Here is a 15,667-nt window from a genome sequence, read left to right on the forward strand (position 1 = left end):
GTGGAAATAGCAGAAAAGCAGTTTATTGCACTAAACAGTGGGTGCAGCTGTAGGAAATGAGGTGCTGGAGCTTTCCTCCAGTCCCTGCTGTGGAGGGAATCCCAGCTGGGTTCTGCCAGGATGCTCCTGCAGTGTAGCTGCTTGGAGGAGTGAGCAGTCACTGGGTGTAAATCTGCAAAATCCAGGATTTGAGGCTGTGGATGGAAGCATCATCTTCCCTTTTCCAGTCTCACAGTGTTTTGTTGAGTGTGCCCTGAGCATGTGGGTGGCTGGAGGCAGAGCTGAGATGTGTGGGAGCTCAGGAGACTCTGTTGGACCCCAGCCCTGTCAGCGAGTGGTTTGGATAGGAAAGTCCTTCCTGTTTTTTTCTTACTGTTACTATTACATACTAACATCTATTTTTATTTGTTCAATGCTAAAGCCATCACCCAGTGGAGGCTCCCTGCCTCCCTCCTAGTGCTTTCCCATCACTTCCATCCTCCTCCAGCCCCAGCTGGTGCAGGTTTGGGCTGTGCAGAGCAGTTTTGCCAGCAGGGAGGGGCTGCCCCGGCCGCGTTTCCCCGGGGTTTGGGTTTTTGCAGCAGGAGCTGGGGCTGTGCCGGGGCCGTCTCTCACTTCCTCACATTGTGTCCCTTCTTCCTCCAGCGCTGCTGCGGGAGGAGGTGGCCCAGCTGCAGGAGGAGGTCCACCTGCTCCGGCAAATGAAGGAAATGCTGACCAAGGACCTGGAGGAGACACACGGCAGCAAGTCCCCAGAGGTGCTCTCGGCCACCGAGCTGAAGGTGCAGCTGGCACAGAAGGAGCAGGAGCTGGCACGTGCCAAGGAGGCTCTGCAGGGTAAGGCTGCGCCTCCCGCGGCTGCACGTCTCCCCTGATGAAGGGAGAAATGATGAGGAGGAGTCTATCTTGTTAAAAGGCTAATTCATTACTTTATTATGTTATATTCTTCTATACTATATTATATGATATTACATTTAAACTGAATCTGCCCAGTACTCAATTGCACACCTTGCACAGAATTTTGTGACTGTCAGCTGACAGTCCTGACACACACACACGGATTCAATGGGTCATTGAATTAAAACACTCACACCAGAATTCAATTATTAATTCCCTTCAGGTAAACAGTCTTTCACGATGCATTCCACTTGTGAACACAGAAGCAGTAAATGAGATAGGAATTTTTTTTTTCTTTCTCTGAGGTTCAGAGAATGTGAAATCCAGAAATATTCTTGGGAAGAATTGTGCTTTGCTTTTCTCTGTGAAGAGAAACGTGGTGGTACTCCCCAGCACCCTCAACTTTCAAAATGTTGATTAATAAGGAAAGGAAAAGTCCCTTTTCACTTGGACTCTGCAGAGTGCATTCATCAGGTGCTCCTGCTGGAGGTTTGGTGTCCCTGGGAGCCCCCTGCTCTCCTGCCCCAGCAAGGGGTGGTGTGGAGCTGGGAAGGACTGGGGTGTGAGGGCTCATTGCAGCACTGCAAAGGAATTCCTCCACAGCTCTAGAGCAGAGCCAAGGCAGCAGCTGAAATGCAGCTGGTGGTGGGGTTTGGGTTGGATTTGAGCCCCTCAGACTTGCAGGAGGGAAGCTGTGAGTTTCCTGGTGACTGCAACTTTCCTTGTCCTGCATGGGGTTACCTCCAGGTGACATTCAGGGTCTCCTCCTCCTTCATGGCTGCCTTTGGGGGTTTTTGTGGCAGCTGGGACTGTGCTCCCCCTTCCTTACCAGCACAGCAAGCCCCGGGACTGGGGTGTGTGGAGCAAAATACAACATTGCATTTTTTCTGCTCTAAAGCCAAGCTGACAATAAATCCAGGCAGGATGGTTTGTTAGCTGGAGCCAGGGGATGATCCTGAGCAGGGAAGGCTCTCACTCGTCAAGCCCTGGCAGCGCCGTGGCTCTAAATATCATCTCAAATCCCCAGCATACCGAGTATAACTTGCACTTGTCAGCTCATATTTGAGGATTATGAGGAGAAGCTGTCAAAAGTTTTCAGGCTCAGAGGCTGAGCAGCACGTGGGGAGCTGTGGGGCCTCTGCATCTCCCCCTGTCCAGGATGCTGAGATGCTCCGAGGCGCAGGGAATTGGGCTGAGTCAGTATTTGGGAAAAGCACTTCAGGAAATTTTGTTATCACTCTCTGATGTACAAAAATATCCCTATAAATCAGCAACAGACAAAATACCTCCAAAATCCTGCCTCCCCCCACACCACCAGTACAGCCTCAGGCAGCAGGAAATGCTTTGGGTTTATAGAACTGTAATTGGAGGAGAAAAACCTTAATTAGGGAATATTGGCTCTGTGTGGATGGGGCAGGGGGGGAAGTGCTGATAAATGCAAAATGCAGAAAAGCAGAACCATTATAATGCTAGTTACAAAAAAAAATAAGAGTAAGAAGTGATCTCAGAAGCTGCAATGCTTCTGTATGTGCTTCTTTGGAGGATAGTCCAGAGAAAAAGTGAGTTTGGCTTGAAAATTGTGAGCATTTAGGGAATATAATGTTGGGCTTTTATTGGACTTCTATTTGCCAATATTCAAGCCTCTGAGCTTAGTTTTCCAGGACTTCTCTGCAGGTGTGGTGGCTAGGAAGAGAATCTCAGTTGACACTTGGATGGGCACACAGCAAGAAGCTTTTTTCAATTGATGCTCCTTCCCTGTCCTGCAATACTGAGAAGCTTTTGTGGTTTTGGGAAAGTTGTCCAGGCTGGATCTGGGCTGGAGGCTCTGGGCAGCAGAGCAGGCTTGGCAACAGTGACTGAGATGGATAACTTGAAAACGAGATCAGCAGCTGGAGGGGGAAAAAATCCTTTTTTCTTTCTGTGAAAAATTGTCCAGGGAGAAACGTAGCCAAAAGTGGAGGGAAAACGGCACCTGGTGACTGGTTCTGCCAGGGGAGAGGGATCTGCTGGTGGACACACTGGGAAGTCATGGCTCTGTAGTGAGGAACTGCAGGATGAGGCTGTGCCAGGATCACAGGGAAACTTGGCCACACTGCCCTGCACTTTAGGGATCTGTGTCAGCTGTGTCCTGCAGCCAGGGCACCTCCAGGAGCAGCTCCTCCTCACAGCCTGCACTGCTGCATCCCCAGTCCCACATCCTCACCAAAGGCTGCCCCACACCCAGCAGCAGAGGCTGCAGCAGCCCACATCCATGGTGGGTCCTGTGGAATGTCATTAGCAGATAACTTATGTGGAAATCTGTCACTGTTGCTGGCTCTGAGCCTGGAAGTGCAGTGCAGCTGGTTCAGATGGATCTTGGCTCGCCAGGCCGTGCTGCAGAGGGAAGCAGAGAGGGTTTGCTGGTCAGGTTTGCTTTTGGGGGTTCCAGCAGTTTTTAAGAGCCTTTATTTTGCACAATCTCACAGGGTTTGGTTTGTGATGGTCTCCAAGGAGGGTGGGTTCATTGTCCCCTTTTGGAGGTGCATTTCCAGCCCTTCTCAACAGCACTTGGCACAGGGATAAGGCTGATAAGCCTGTGCTGCATCTTCCCTGTGCCGTGCTAACAAGTCCTTGCTGTGCAGGGTAGGGGCAGGGATCTGGCCCAGCACAGAGCTCTGCAAGAGCAACTCCACCAGTTTCTTTATTTCTGTCAGCATGTGCTTTGTGCATCTTTATTCCACCTTTTTCCTGAGCTAATTCCATCTCTTGCACTTTTTTTATCCCATTAACATCCAATTAAAATCCCATAGTGCTACATCCTACCTCCCTCTCCACTTCTGCCACGGCTGGGACTCTGAATTGTGCTTCCAGCTTTAGTGCAGTTCTTATTTCCCCCATCCTGGCTAGAAAGGTGTGGATGTGGTCTGGATTTCTGGTGTGGAAATCCCTGAGGGGAGAAGTTGCAGACAGCTTTATTACTGCTGGTCCTGCTGCGGGCAGGGACCGTGCCCAAGCGCCTGGGGGATTGAGGAGCCTCTTGGCTGGGAGACATCCATGAGCATGTGGGCTAATGGCACAAACCCCATTTCTGGGAAGGTTTATCCAATATGCTGGAGCTTGCCTGCGGGATTATCACACGGAGAGCAAACCTGGTTTCTGTTTCCTTTTTGATGCCAGCGTGGAAACCTCAGGCTGGCTTTCCCTGCTGCTTGGAAAGGCATCAACCAACTTCATGTCTGCTCCACAAATGGGTTGTAGCCTGGTTTTCTCCCTCCCTCACCTTCAGCTCAAAGCTGTGACTCCCCAGGAATAGTAATTGGGCTGGGGAAAGCCTTCTGCAGAGATCCACAGCACCCTCAACTTGCTGCAGTGAGGACGTGGGTAGCAAAAAAGTGGGTGGACAGGTGTCCCAGTGGAGAGATGACCCAGAAGATGAGGGTTGCATCAGGTGGATATCCCAGAAGGATGTGTGACCTGGCAGATGGGTGTCCCAGAAGATGTGTGTCCCACTGGATGGATGTCCTGCCAGATGGAGGTCCAGCCATGGACCCAGCCATCTCCACAGTGAGGATCTCTACAGAAAACCTGTTGTTCTCCTTTTGAACTCCCACCTGAAGTTTTCAGAAGTCATTGATCACCCTGTTGACTGCTGGGTCAGGTTTGGAAAGCCCTTGGCTGTTACCAGGTAAACTCCCTCATGGAGAATTGCCTCACCTAACTTTTTCCTGAAATCTGACCTTGGGCTCTAATTTCCTGCCTGCTCCATACCTCCACACCCCCAGGAGTGAGTGCTGCCTCTGCCTGACACCATGGAACGTTGATGTTTTCAGCATCAAGATCTTCCTGCTGGTGACAGCTGCCCCAGGGACCACACGTGGCTCTAATTGCAAAGCAAGGAGCAGCACTGCCATCCTGATTTTATGGGTTAGTCATGGTGACAATATTGGATTTCATGGCTGCGAGGAAGAAACAGGAGAAATTAAGTAAATGTTAATGGGACAGGATGAGTTTGCACATTCCTGTTGCATGGGGCATCTCTGGGGTTCCAGCTGTGCTCCCCAAGGATGCCCTTCCCTGCATTAGAAAATAAGTGTGTGATTCAGTAAGTGAGAAAGTCAGCTCTGATTCTGTTCCTGGCATGAAAATCCACATTGTGTGGGGTGAGAGAAGGCTTGGAAGTGGATGGGAGTCACGGGAAGCTGCTCTTTGGAGTTCAGGGTGTGCTGCATCTTCTGCCAGTGCTCTGGTGTGTGTCTGGGCACTGCTGCCTCATCCCAGGAGTGTGACACTGGGCAGAGATGCTGCTTCTATGGTTCAAGCAGTAGTTTTTCATCTAATATCACATTATCAAGGTAGTCACACTAATTGTTACTCATATGTCCTCCAAGGGAACCTCAGCTGGATGATGGGGCCTCCACCTCGTAGGGCCAGGGGTTGGACATCAGTGATCCTTGTGGGTCCCTTCCACATCAGGATGTTCTGTAATTGATATCCCCTTAATCTGACACTATTAATCTCAAAGAGGGAAGGCAATATTTAAAGCAGGGGGAGATGCCTGGGTTTAGGATACAGGAGCTAATTCCAGCTGGAAGCTGTTGGATCTGACTGGGGCCACAGGGTGGTGACACTTCCAGTGGTGGCATCACTGGGTGCTTCCAGCCCTGCTGCTGTCCCAGACAAGGCTGTGCCTCCCCAGTGGAGTGACTGGATTTTGGCTCCACACATAAAGCTGGAATAAAAGGTGCTGAGGGGGTGGATTTTTGATTGTTGTGGCTGCAGGAGGAGCCCAGCGTGGAGCCAGTCCCGTTACGTCTGTGTCCATCATTCTTCTCCCAAAGGACTGAGAGAGGATCGAGTGGCAGAAGGTGGAAGCTCAAATAACAACAGGGCAGGGTGACCTGGTGCAGGTGGGGAGGGTGTGAGAGCTGGGGGGGTCACCCAGCTCATCCCAACCCATCTCCCCCATCCCTTGGCCAAGGCTGGTGCTGAGCTGCCGGGTCCAAGAGGGGCTGCTGGATCCCCCCTCTCCTTCTGCCATGTGCTTTGGAGGGGAGGGGAAAATTAATAATGCAAGTAAGAGAAGTACTTTCCACTCGTGGTCTGGGTTTAGGATTTCTTGCTTCTTTTCTTGGGTTTATGAAGAGGTCAGAGGTTTGTCCAGAGCCTGCTGTGCCAATGGGCTGGGAGAGTTTAGTTGGACACTTGTGGGGGTTTGGGATATAGAAACCTGGCCCTGGATCATCAGATTAAAGGAAAAAGCCATTTCACCTCCTCAGATGGACATGATAGCCAGAGAAAATCTGCTTTATCCCTCCTTGGCTGGCCATGGGTTGCAAAGGCTCGTTTTCCCTGACTGAGTAATTAGCTGGGCTTGTTTGCTAAGGACGAATTAAGCTGCTGCAGCGAGTGGGGCTCGGTCCAGGAGCTGCTGGCAGCACTCACAGCTCACTTCTGCCTCACTTTTTATTTTTCTCCTGCCTTTTTCAATTAATTTCCTATTAATTTGGCTTGGAATGAAGTTCTCAAATGACTGATAAATCTTCTTTAAGCTTAGGAGCTAATCATTCTTGGAGGAGGGAGAGTAATAGAGGGGAGCAAAAAAAAAGTGTGTTAATTTCAGCAAATCTCTCAAATATGAAATGCAGTGAATGGTAAATTGTTCTGTTGGGTTAATAGGAAAAAATCTGTTCTTTCAATATCCAAACCTCATAATCTTCTTGTAATACTGATACACTGGCATAAATATTGGTAAATATTAGTATATCAATACATATTCAACCTTGTGATATAGTTACCCTTCTTCTAATAGTACTTCACAGCATTTTCTTTTTTTTTTATTGCCAAATGATTAAGTGTTTTCTGTAAATCTTTAAGGGCCATGAACACTGCCACTAATTAAAGGAGTTTGTATGCTATAGGGGACTCACTATTTAATTAAGTTCATTAGGATTCTTTTTGTCGCCTCCAGCATCAGAGATTGGCAAATGTGACTTAAACTTTTATGAGAGCCTCCCAGTCTCCTTGAGGAAATTAAATATTGCATATATAGACACATACGTGTCTGTGGGGTCTGGATCTCACCCCAGTATGGTTCAGTCAACTTATCATTCATTTTTCTTTTTAGCAAGTTTTTAATTCCTGGGAAAGAATTGGGCAGGGGAAGGTGGTGGTTAAATAGACACAGGCAGTGGGAAAGGGCTTTTTCAAAGACATGGGTGTGGTTGTGATTGTTTTTAGAGGGTTTCTGTAGGAATTTCCTAAGCTGGGAAAAAAGTAAGGGAAGTCGTGGTGTCGGAAGAGGCAGAGTTGTCCCAGGAGGAGTCGTGTTCATTGAAGTGGGCGAGGAAGACTCCCAAGAGCTCCTTGTCACAGGACAATGTGAATTTTTGCAGCATTTCCTACCTCATTTTCTGGTTTTCGGTGTTCTGGTTTATCTCCAATGCTTAATGGCAGAATAATTGGTCCAAAGAGTTTCGTCTCTTGGATTTTAACAGATAAAAATCTCTACAGTCCAAAGCATCTTCCTCTTTCTCCCCTATTTAGTTTGATTTTCTCCCCCATCTTTTTCTCCTCTCACCTGCAAACCCCCTCCTTTCCTTACAGCTCCATTCCAAGTACTTGATTTACTGTTCATTTTCCCAGCACACACTTAGAGTAAGAAACAGTAAAAAAAGTAGAGTAAAACCTGTGCACAGAAGTTCACACCTGAATCAACCTCTTGTCGAGACTGTGGTTGTCACACGCTGGGGTGGGACATGGAGCTGCACAGAGCTGGACTGGGGGGGCTGCTCTGATTTTGGGGTTTATCCCAGCACGTGTGCAGGGCTGGGTGATCCCTGCTGTCAGCTTATTCTGCCTGAGGGTGCCTGGGGGCAAATAATGGTGTTCTCCCTGCTTACACACAGGTGGAAATGCCTTTGGAGGGTTCCCAGCCAGAGGAGGGTGGGAGCAGAGCTCCCCTGTGCTGGGTGAAGCAAAGGCTCAAAGCCAAGGGTGCCAAAGGTGCATGAAGGAAATCAATTCCCCTTTCAGAGTGCCACAGTCACAGTTTCCTTGTATTTCTTACATTGTCTTTGTTATCCCCACGTGCTGAGAGGAGCCCAGAGGTTCCTGACATGCAGTTTAACCCCCAGATGAAGTGACTCATTACAGGGGGTAGAAAACACAGTGTGGGCTGAAACAGCTGCCTTGATTTCTGTAGTCAGGTGGAGAAAAGTTGGATGTGTGCATGGAAACAGGTCCCACTCATGGTGCTGCATCATCCCCTGGCAGCTTTTGTAGTATACACAGCCCCTGGTGGCTTTGGGGTTGTTGTATTTCTGGAGAGTTTTAGGGGCATTTAGGATTCTTCTTATAATACAACTTGCAAGACTCAGTGATTCAATACCATGAGTGCAGGGACAGTTGGAGGGGCAGAGGGTGTTTCATAGCATTCCTGAGGTAGCAGCACTTGCTCAGGGTAGAAAAGCAGGAATATATAATGAAATATTTGTGATGTGATTCCTAAACTGGGCACTATTTTGGTGGGCTGGGGTGTATCTGGAAAAGGGAGCACAGGGCATTTCTGCAGCACTGACAAGGACCAAGTTCAGTATTGGGTAAAGCATTGATGTACAGAAGTGACCAAAACTTGTCCTACATGAGATTTCTGTAATTCTCCCTGGATTTCCAGCCTTTCATGGCTGTCCCAGGGTCAGTAGTCAAAGAGCATCCCTCCCTGGTGCAATGAGGAGGGAAAACATGAGGGTTTTGGGGTCCTCTCAGGGCTGTTGAAACACCCATCACATCCCTCATGCCTCTGCTCCATCCCCTCATCCCAACACAGCATCCCTGAGCTGGAAGGGGACACTCAGGGAGCAGTGCCCTGGGCTCGTGGGAGCACTCTGGAATCTGCCTCACTGCTAAAAATAAACTGGTTGTGGTTTATTTATCCTGGAAAGAGAGCAGCAGGTTTTCCTGCGCCAGGCCCTGAGGCTGAGGCTGCAGTTTTGCTCCCAAACCTCCTTTTCCAAGGTCTGAGCTGCCCCTTGGAGGATGGGCAGTGATGAGGAGCCACAGTGGTGACACGATGAGCATTTTGAGGGGTGCAGCAATGGGAGTGAATTTGGCATCTTCTCCCAGCCCAGCCCCCAGAATTTTCATTTTGGTGCTTTTTCCTTGAAAAATAAAAGAGATGGAGTCAAGGGGCTGCCATTCTGGAGTGATCCTCTCTCCCACAGCCATGAAAGCCGATCGCAAGCGCTTGAAGGGGGAGAAGACAGACCTGGTGAGCCAGATGCAGCAGCTGTACGCCACGCTGGAGAGCCGGGAGGAGCAGCTCCGCGACTTCATCCGCAACTACGAGCAGCACAGGAAAGTGAGTGCACAGCCCAGCACTCCCGTGGCACAGAGGGCTGGCAGCAGGCTGAGGGTGAAACCTGGTTTGTAACCCGGCAAAATCCCACTAAAGACCTTGCTGGAGTTGGGATGGACCGCAGCAGTTTAAGGTTAAATGGAGGAAAGAGCCAGACCTGGGGCATTTGATGTAATTTTAACCAGGTGCACAGTGAGTGTTTCTTTTTAGGGACTGTCTGCATTCCAGATCTCCCCAAAAAACGGTTGACATTCCTGCCAGCACAGGGCTCTTGTGACACCTAAGATACTGCTCATGGTTTGGTGGTCCCCAAGGGGGTTGTGACAGAGGGGTTTTTAGTAGGACACGGATTTTCCCTTCCTGATGGCCACCCCTGTCCCAGCAGGAGAGCGAGGACGCGGTGAAAGCCCTGGCAAAGGAGAAGGATCTCCTGGAGCGGGAGAAGTGGGAGCTGCGGCGGCAGGCCAAGGAAGCCACGGACCACGCCAGCGCCCTCCGCTCCCAGCTCGACCTGAAGGACAACCGCATGAAGGAGCTGGAGGCCGAGCTGGCCATGGTGAGCTGGAGAATTTATACAGATCTCAGTGCTTGCTGCAGTGGTTGCACTTCTGCAATACCGAGAGGAAAATATTCCATCTCTCAAAAGGATCTTGATATCCTTGGCAGGGGGAGCATCACTCAAAAATTCAGATCCCTGGCATGGGGAGCGGCACAGTTGGGATCTTTGCTTGCCCAGGGGAGGGTGGGTTTGGTGTGCAGTGTGTTGCTGCTTGTTCTGCTGCTCTTGGGAGACGTTCACATGGTTTTCCCACTCCACCACCACCTCAATGTCCTTCCCCAGGCCAAGCAGTCCCTGGCTACGCTGACCAAGGACGTGCCCAAGCGCCATTCCTTGGCCATGCCGGGCGAGACGGTGCTGAACGGCAACCAGGAGTGGGTGATGCAGGCTGACCTCCCGCTGACCGCCGCCATCCGGCAGAGCCAGCAGACCCTCTACCACTCACACCCCCAGCACTCAGCAGACCGGCAAGGTGGGCACCCCACGGGTGGCAAATCCTCAGTGCCAAACCCCTCCTGGGGAGGAAAGATGGTCAAAACCACTCCTCCCCGGGTGTGGGTTTGGAAGCGCGTCAGAGGCTTTGCTGGTGTTAATTCCCTGTTTTCCCCCTGCCTTGCAGCTGTCAGAGTGAGCCCCTGCCATTCCCGGCAGCCGTCCATCATCTCCGACGCCTCCGCGGCCGAAGGTGACCGATCGTCCACTCCGAGTGACATCAACTCACCGCGGCACCGAACGCACTCGCTCTGCAACGTAAGGGCTGCCTGCTGGGGCTGTGGTGCCCTGCCTTGGGGAGATGGGCTCTGGGCGTTCTGTGGGGCCTCTGCTTCCCAAAACAGCGTTGGGTTTGCAGTGGGGGGCGTGTTGGGGCTTGGCTGACCTGGAAAGCTGCTGGCTGGGGTTTATCCCAGCCCCACTGCAGTTCAGCTGCACAAACGCTGCCTTTTGCCCTGGGGGTGGAGGCTCTTGGGCTGTATCAGCGTTGATTCAATGGATCCATCTCCTTGTGCCGTAGGGGGACAGTCCTGGACCGGTACAGAAGAACTTGCACAATCCAATCGTACAGGTAGGGCACAAATCCTCTCAAATCCTGCTTGTGAGACCCTTCTTGTGCTAGAAAGTACTTGGGGATGGTGGGTCAGAGGCACCAATTTGGGATAAATGGAAGGTATCCTGAATTGTAAGTCTGGGATGTCTCCTATTCCCATAATTTGCCCCAAAGTGCAGGTAATGCTATAAGCATTCACTGAGCTCAGGCCTATCACAGTGTTGATTTTTATAAGGTCCAGCCAAAGCATGTTATTCTTCTGTATTTGGCCCTAAAACACTGGGATATTTTTGCAATCCAGACAGATGCTCTGACTATTTATTCCCAGAGCTGAAATCCTGATCCAGTTGAATTAAAGAGGCCAAAATCCCAGAGCTGTGGAGAGGGGGCCCAATTTCACTCCAAATTCCACCACACAGGTTTCAGGAATGTTATTGTATTTTGGTCCAGGATCTTAACATTACTTTGGACCTGGATGAAAATATTTTGTGGGATCTGGCTGCAAATATTTTTTGCACCTGGGACCACATTGTCCATCATCCTTGATGTGAATGAAGGGCAGAAATGGTAAAGGAAAAGCTGGATGCCTAAACTTGTGTCTTCTCCCGCAGTCTCTAGAAGACCTGGAAGACCAAAAACGGAAAAAGAAGAAAGAGAAGATGGGCTTTGGCTCCATCTCCAGGGTGTTTGCCCGGGGGAAGCAGCGCAAGTCCCTCGATCCCGGTCTCTTCGACGGGACGGCCCCCGACTACTACATCGAGGAGGACGCGGACTGGTGACGGCGCCAGAGCCCCTCCTGGCCCTGCACATGTACATATCCCCAGTCCCACAGCCCCGTCCCACCTGTGGACGTGTTACCTGTTGTCTTGGGAGCGATGCAGCTGTGTCGTAACTTCAGTTTTTTTCCCTTTTTTCCTTTTTTTTTTTTTTTTGTTTGTTTGTTTTTCCATCCCGGTAACTCCTTTGTTGTCGCTTCAGTTTGTCCGTTTGGGTTGGGGTTTTTTTCTTGTTTTGGGAGGGTTTTTTTGTTCTTTTTTCTTGTTCTTTTGACAAAACTTGAAACTTGAAGGACTGCTGTGTCTCTGTAAATACGAGAAATATTGTGCACTTTGTGCTTGTGATGTCTCTTGTCCGAAACCGCTGTTTTCCGGAGCCCAGCCTGCGGGATGTCCTCGCCTGGGGACAAAGGACCTGCCCAGCTGAGGGATCTTAGAGAGAAAACACACAAAAACAACAACAAGAAAATCTCCTTCGCTGTGATGTCTTCCTGGCCGAGCCCCGCGGAGGCGACCCGGGCTGGTTGTTACGCCTGCCGGTCTGGAAATAAGTGTTTTAACGTTCCTTTTTAGTTGTTTTAATTTATTTGCACAAACCCAGAGGAGCTATTCTAACTAAATTATTGCAGAAGTTTTGGGATTTTTATATTTTTCCACGTCGGTTGGGATGGGGCGGGGAGGAGGAAGGGGGTGTTTGTACTGTACTGTCCTGGGAAGTTGCTGTTGGGGGAGATTGGGGCTGTGGACCCCCCAGCCCGGGCTCCCTCAGCTGCCCCAGGAGCACTTAACGCCTTGGAAAACGCAAACCTAAACACATGCTGGGAGATCAGATGGGGCAAGCTGGTGGGAGCTTTGCCCGCTGTTTTTCCCTGCTTTTGGGGGGTGCTCACCCTTTGCTTCAAGTAAAATTTAGGGGGATCCGGCACGAGCTGGGAGAAAGGTGATATCCCGAGATATCCCATATCCCAAGATGTTGCTCAGATAGGGCCGGCCACCCCGCTCCAGTTTGGGGTGTTACTGCCGTCAGAGGGGGCTGGGGAAATCGGTACGAGTCCCCACTAGGGAGGTTTTTCTGGCTCTGGGGTGATTTGGAAGCACAGGTGGAGCTTGTTTTTCCAAATTCCTTGGAAATGCCCCCAAACCACCCCCCGGTGCGGCAGCCGCTTCCCCTCTCCACTAACACGTGCCGCGCTCTGCTTATGCCAAGATAAGTACCTTATGCTTTAATGCTTACAGTATAATTTTAAGCTCTTAAAAAAAATGTATTAAGATTTATTTAATGAACTATAATAGTGTATTATTTTTCTTAATTCCGATACATGCGCCCTGGTTGAATAAAAAAGGGTATTTTGTCTTAAATCATCAAACTAAACCGATGCCCTCGCGCTGTATATCCATTCCAAGGGATGATGCAGAGAGGCCATGGAGGGGGTGACAGAGGGACCAGCCCCCCCAGCTCTCCTGGGGTGGCAGGGCAGGCTTTGCCCCATGGCATCTTTTCTCTGCAGAGAAGCATTTTTATATATTTTGTTGTTTTTTTGGGTTCTGTTTTGTTTTTTTCTTTGTTCTCCTTGCGTTTTTATAATTTAAACTCTAAACCACCAGAACAGATGAGCGATCTCCTTGTTATCAAGTAGTTTCCTTTGCATTTCAGCTTTTTTGTAAATTAGGAAGTAATTCTAAAAATTACTAAGAGGATGATTTATTTAAAAGAGAACTTTGCTAAATAGCATATGAATTATGGGTAACATTAGATTTAACTTTTCCCCCTGTGAGCGGGGGAGAATCCTTGAAGGCATGGATGCAAATATAAAATTATAAAAGATCTAAATAAAGCTTATTTTAAAGTATGGATGAACTCCATGTGGTTTAATTGGAGAGCCTGGATGGGTGTTGGCATCTCTGTTGTGGCACCAGGGTGCAGGACACCCTGAGCACCATGGGAATTTTGGGGGCTCTGGGGTGATGGGAGGACTCAGGAAAAGGCTGGGCCAGCTTTTCCCAGGACCAGCCCCCAGCCAGATGCCTGCTCCTGGATGCAAGAATGCTGGCAGGAGGCTGGGACTGTCTGCATCCCTATGAAATGGGGATTTCAAGGGTTTAAGGTAAGTAAGGACAGCCAGGAGATGTCCTACTCATATACGGAAAATATGATAAGGACTAAGAACAGCAGAAAATGGAGAAATCAGAAAGTGTTGTGTTCCAACTGTTATCATTGTAGAGGTTGATAAATTATTATTGTTACTATTATTCAGATGACATTGGTCACCTGTAGGGGTGTGCCAGCACTTCCAGTGGGGCTGATACCATTTTGGTGTCAATTTTTGCAGGCAGGAGCAAAAGGCAACCTGCAATGAGTTTCAAGCCCATAATCAGGGTACAGATCAAGGGATACACCTTTTCTTTTTTCTCCTTTTTTTCTGACAGAAACAGCCTCTTGGGTTTGGGAGCAGCTGCAGAGCAGGTAAGAGCCACCATAGTCTGAAATGGGGAGAGCTGGAACAAAGCAAAATAAGAAAAACTCAGGAGAAGCCAGCTGGCTCTCCTACTCTATCACCTGCAGCTGGAATCCAGCGTTAATGGGAACTACAGGTGGCATTAAAGGGCAACTGCTGAGCATGGCAAACATGAGCTGGGCACACACCACGGTGGGATTTGCTGCACTTGCAGCGGTTCCCTGCTGAGATTTGGTGTTGTCCTTTGTGCATGGGATGGGGTGTGGGTGCTCATCCATCCCATCTGTGGTTTTAAAAGCTTTGGGAGCCGGGAATGTGTCAGAGTGCCACACCAGTTCTGGTAAGGCAGACCCTGTGCAGGGTGACACGGGTCACCTCCTGCACCCGAGCCACGGCAACCAGAGGGGCCACACTCCCTGTGTCTGTGATGTCCTGGGCTGAGGAGGGGCTTCTTGGTGGCTTTGTCCCCCTGACCTGCTCTTCTCTGGCAATGGAGGCTACAGGAGCCTCATCCCTGTTGTATCTCCCCTCAGCCTCATCCCTGCTGCATCCCCCATGAGCCTCGTCCCTGCTGCATCCCACCTCACCCCTTCTGCATCCCACATCATCCTCATCCCTACTGCATCCCCCATCAGCCTCACCCCTGCTGCATCCCACCTCACTCTCATCCCTGCTGCATCCCACCTCAGCCTCACCCCTGCTGCATCCCACCTCAGCCTCACCCCTGCTGCATCCCACCTCAGCCTCGTCCCTGCTGCATGCCCGCCGTGCTGGATGTGCAGCACCGTGCTGCGCTGCTGCCACCGTGTGAGCGGTCCCCGAGTTGTGTTTGTTTTAGGTGGGACCGCCCGCCTTGGTGCACTTTGCACCGTCGTTGTGCAGACGCTCACAAGAGCCTTTTCCCCAGCGAGGACTTTAGACTGAGAAAGGCAAATATCCCAACGCCATGTGGGGACATGGGGTGCTGTGTGGGATGGCCGGGTACCCCACAGAGGGTGCTGCTGTCCCCAGCACCTCCTGGTGTGTAACCCAGCTGTGCCAGTGCTGGCATCATCTCTGGCTGACATTACCACAGAATCTGGGTTTACCTGCCGTGCCACAGCCTTGCACTGGTAACCTGGGGATCAGGAATGGGGTTGCAAGGTCACAGCACAGAAACAGGGGTGAGTCTGGGACATTTCCTGCCTCTGCACTGACTCACCCCATAGCTTTAGTTGGTGATCTTCCCGGGCTGGATTTTTGATGATAAAGAGCTAAACTGATGTACCCCAAATAGCTGAATAAATCATCAGGAGGTTGGTGAGGTTTGGCATGGGGAGGTCACAGAGTGTGGGTGATGGTGATCTCCCCAAAAACTGGTGTCACGGGCTGCTGCTGAAGCTGCTGGTTTATTGCTCAGGACTGCTGAAAATCTGGGAATGTGCTTGTCATTAATTCACCTGTTTTCAGTGTTTTCCCTGGAGGAGTTTTCCCCTGGTGCTGCTTTTACTGCCAGCACTGGAAGTGTCGTTGAGCCCTGGGGATGCAGCAGTGCCTGACAGTGTCCCTCACTGCAGACATCCTTGGGGACATCCTGCTCTGCCCCTCTCCCTGCAGCTGTCC

The 15,667-nt window shown here is 50.3% G+C and overlaps 1 protein-coding gene across 2 annotated transcripts in view; it reads left to right on the forward strand.

The window, feature by feature from the left end:
* The window catches only part of KAZN (kazrin, periplakin interacting protein), a 210,541-nt gene extending 197,082 nt beyond the window's left edge, over positions 1-13,459 (forward strand). For both annotated transcript variants that reach the window (XM_064396880.1, XM_064396881.1), the window contains 7 exons: positions 646-837; positions 9,096-9,232; positions 9,615-9,785; positions 10,071-10,260; positions 10,408-10,538; positions 10,801-10,851; positions 11,445-13,459. In XM_064396880.1, the coding sequence (XP_064252950.1) occupies positions 646-837; positions 9,096-9,232; positions 9,615-9,785; positions 10,071-10,260; positions 10,408-10,538; positions 10,801-10,851; positions 11,445-11,612 (1,040 nt within the window). In that variant the 3' untranslated portion in view covers positions 11,613-13,459. The remainder of the gene's footprint in view (positions 1-645; positions 838-9,095; positions 9,233-9,614; positions 9,786-10,070; positions 10,261-10,407; positions 10,539-10,800; positions 10,852-11,444) is intronic.
* The last annotated feature ends 2,208 nt before the right edge of the window (positions 13,460-15,667 follow it).

The sequence above is a fragment of the Passer domesticus genome, chromosome 22 (genome assembly GCF_036417665.1).
Source record: "Passer domesticus isolate bPasDom1 chromosome 22, bPasDom1.hap1, whole genome shotgun sequence".
In the NCBI taxonomy this organism is placed as follows: Eukaryota; Metazoa; Chordata; class Aves; order Passeriformes; family Passeridae; genus Passer; species Passer domesticus.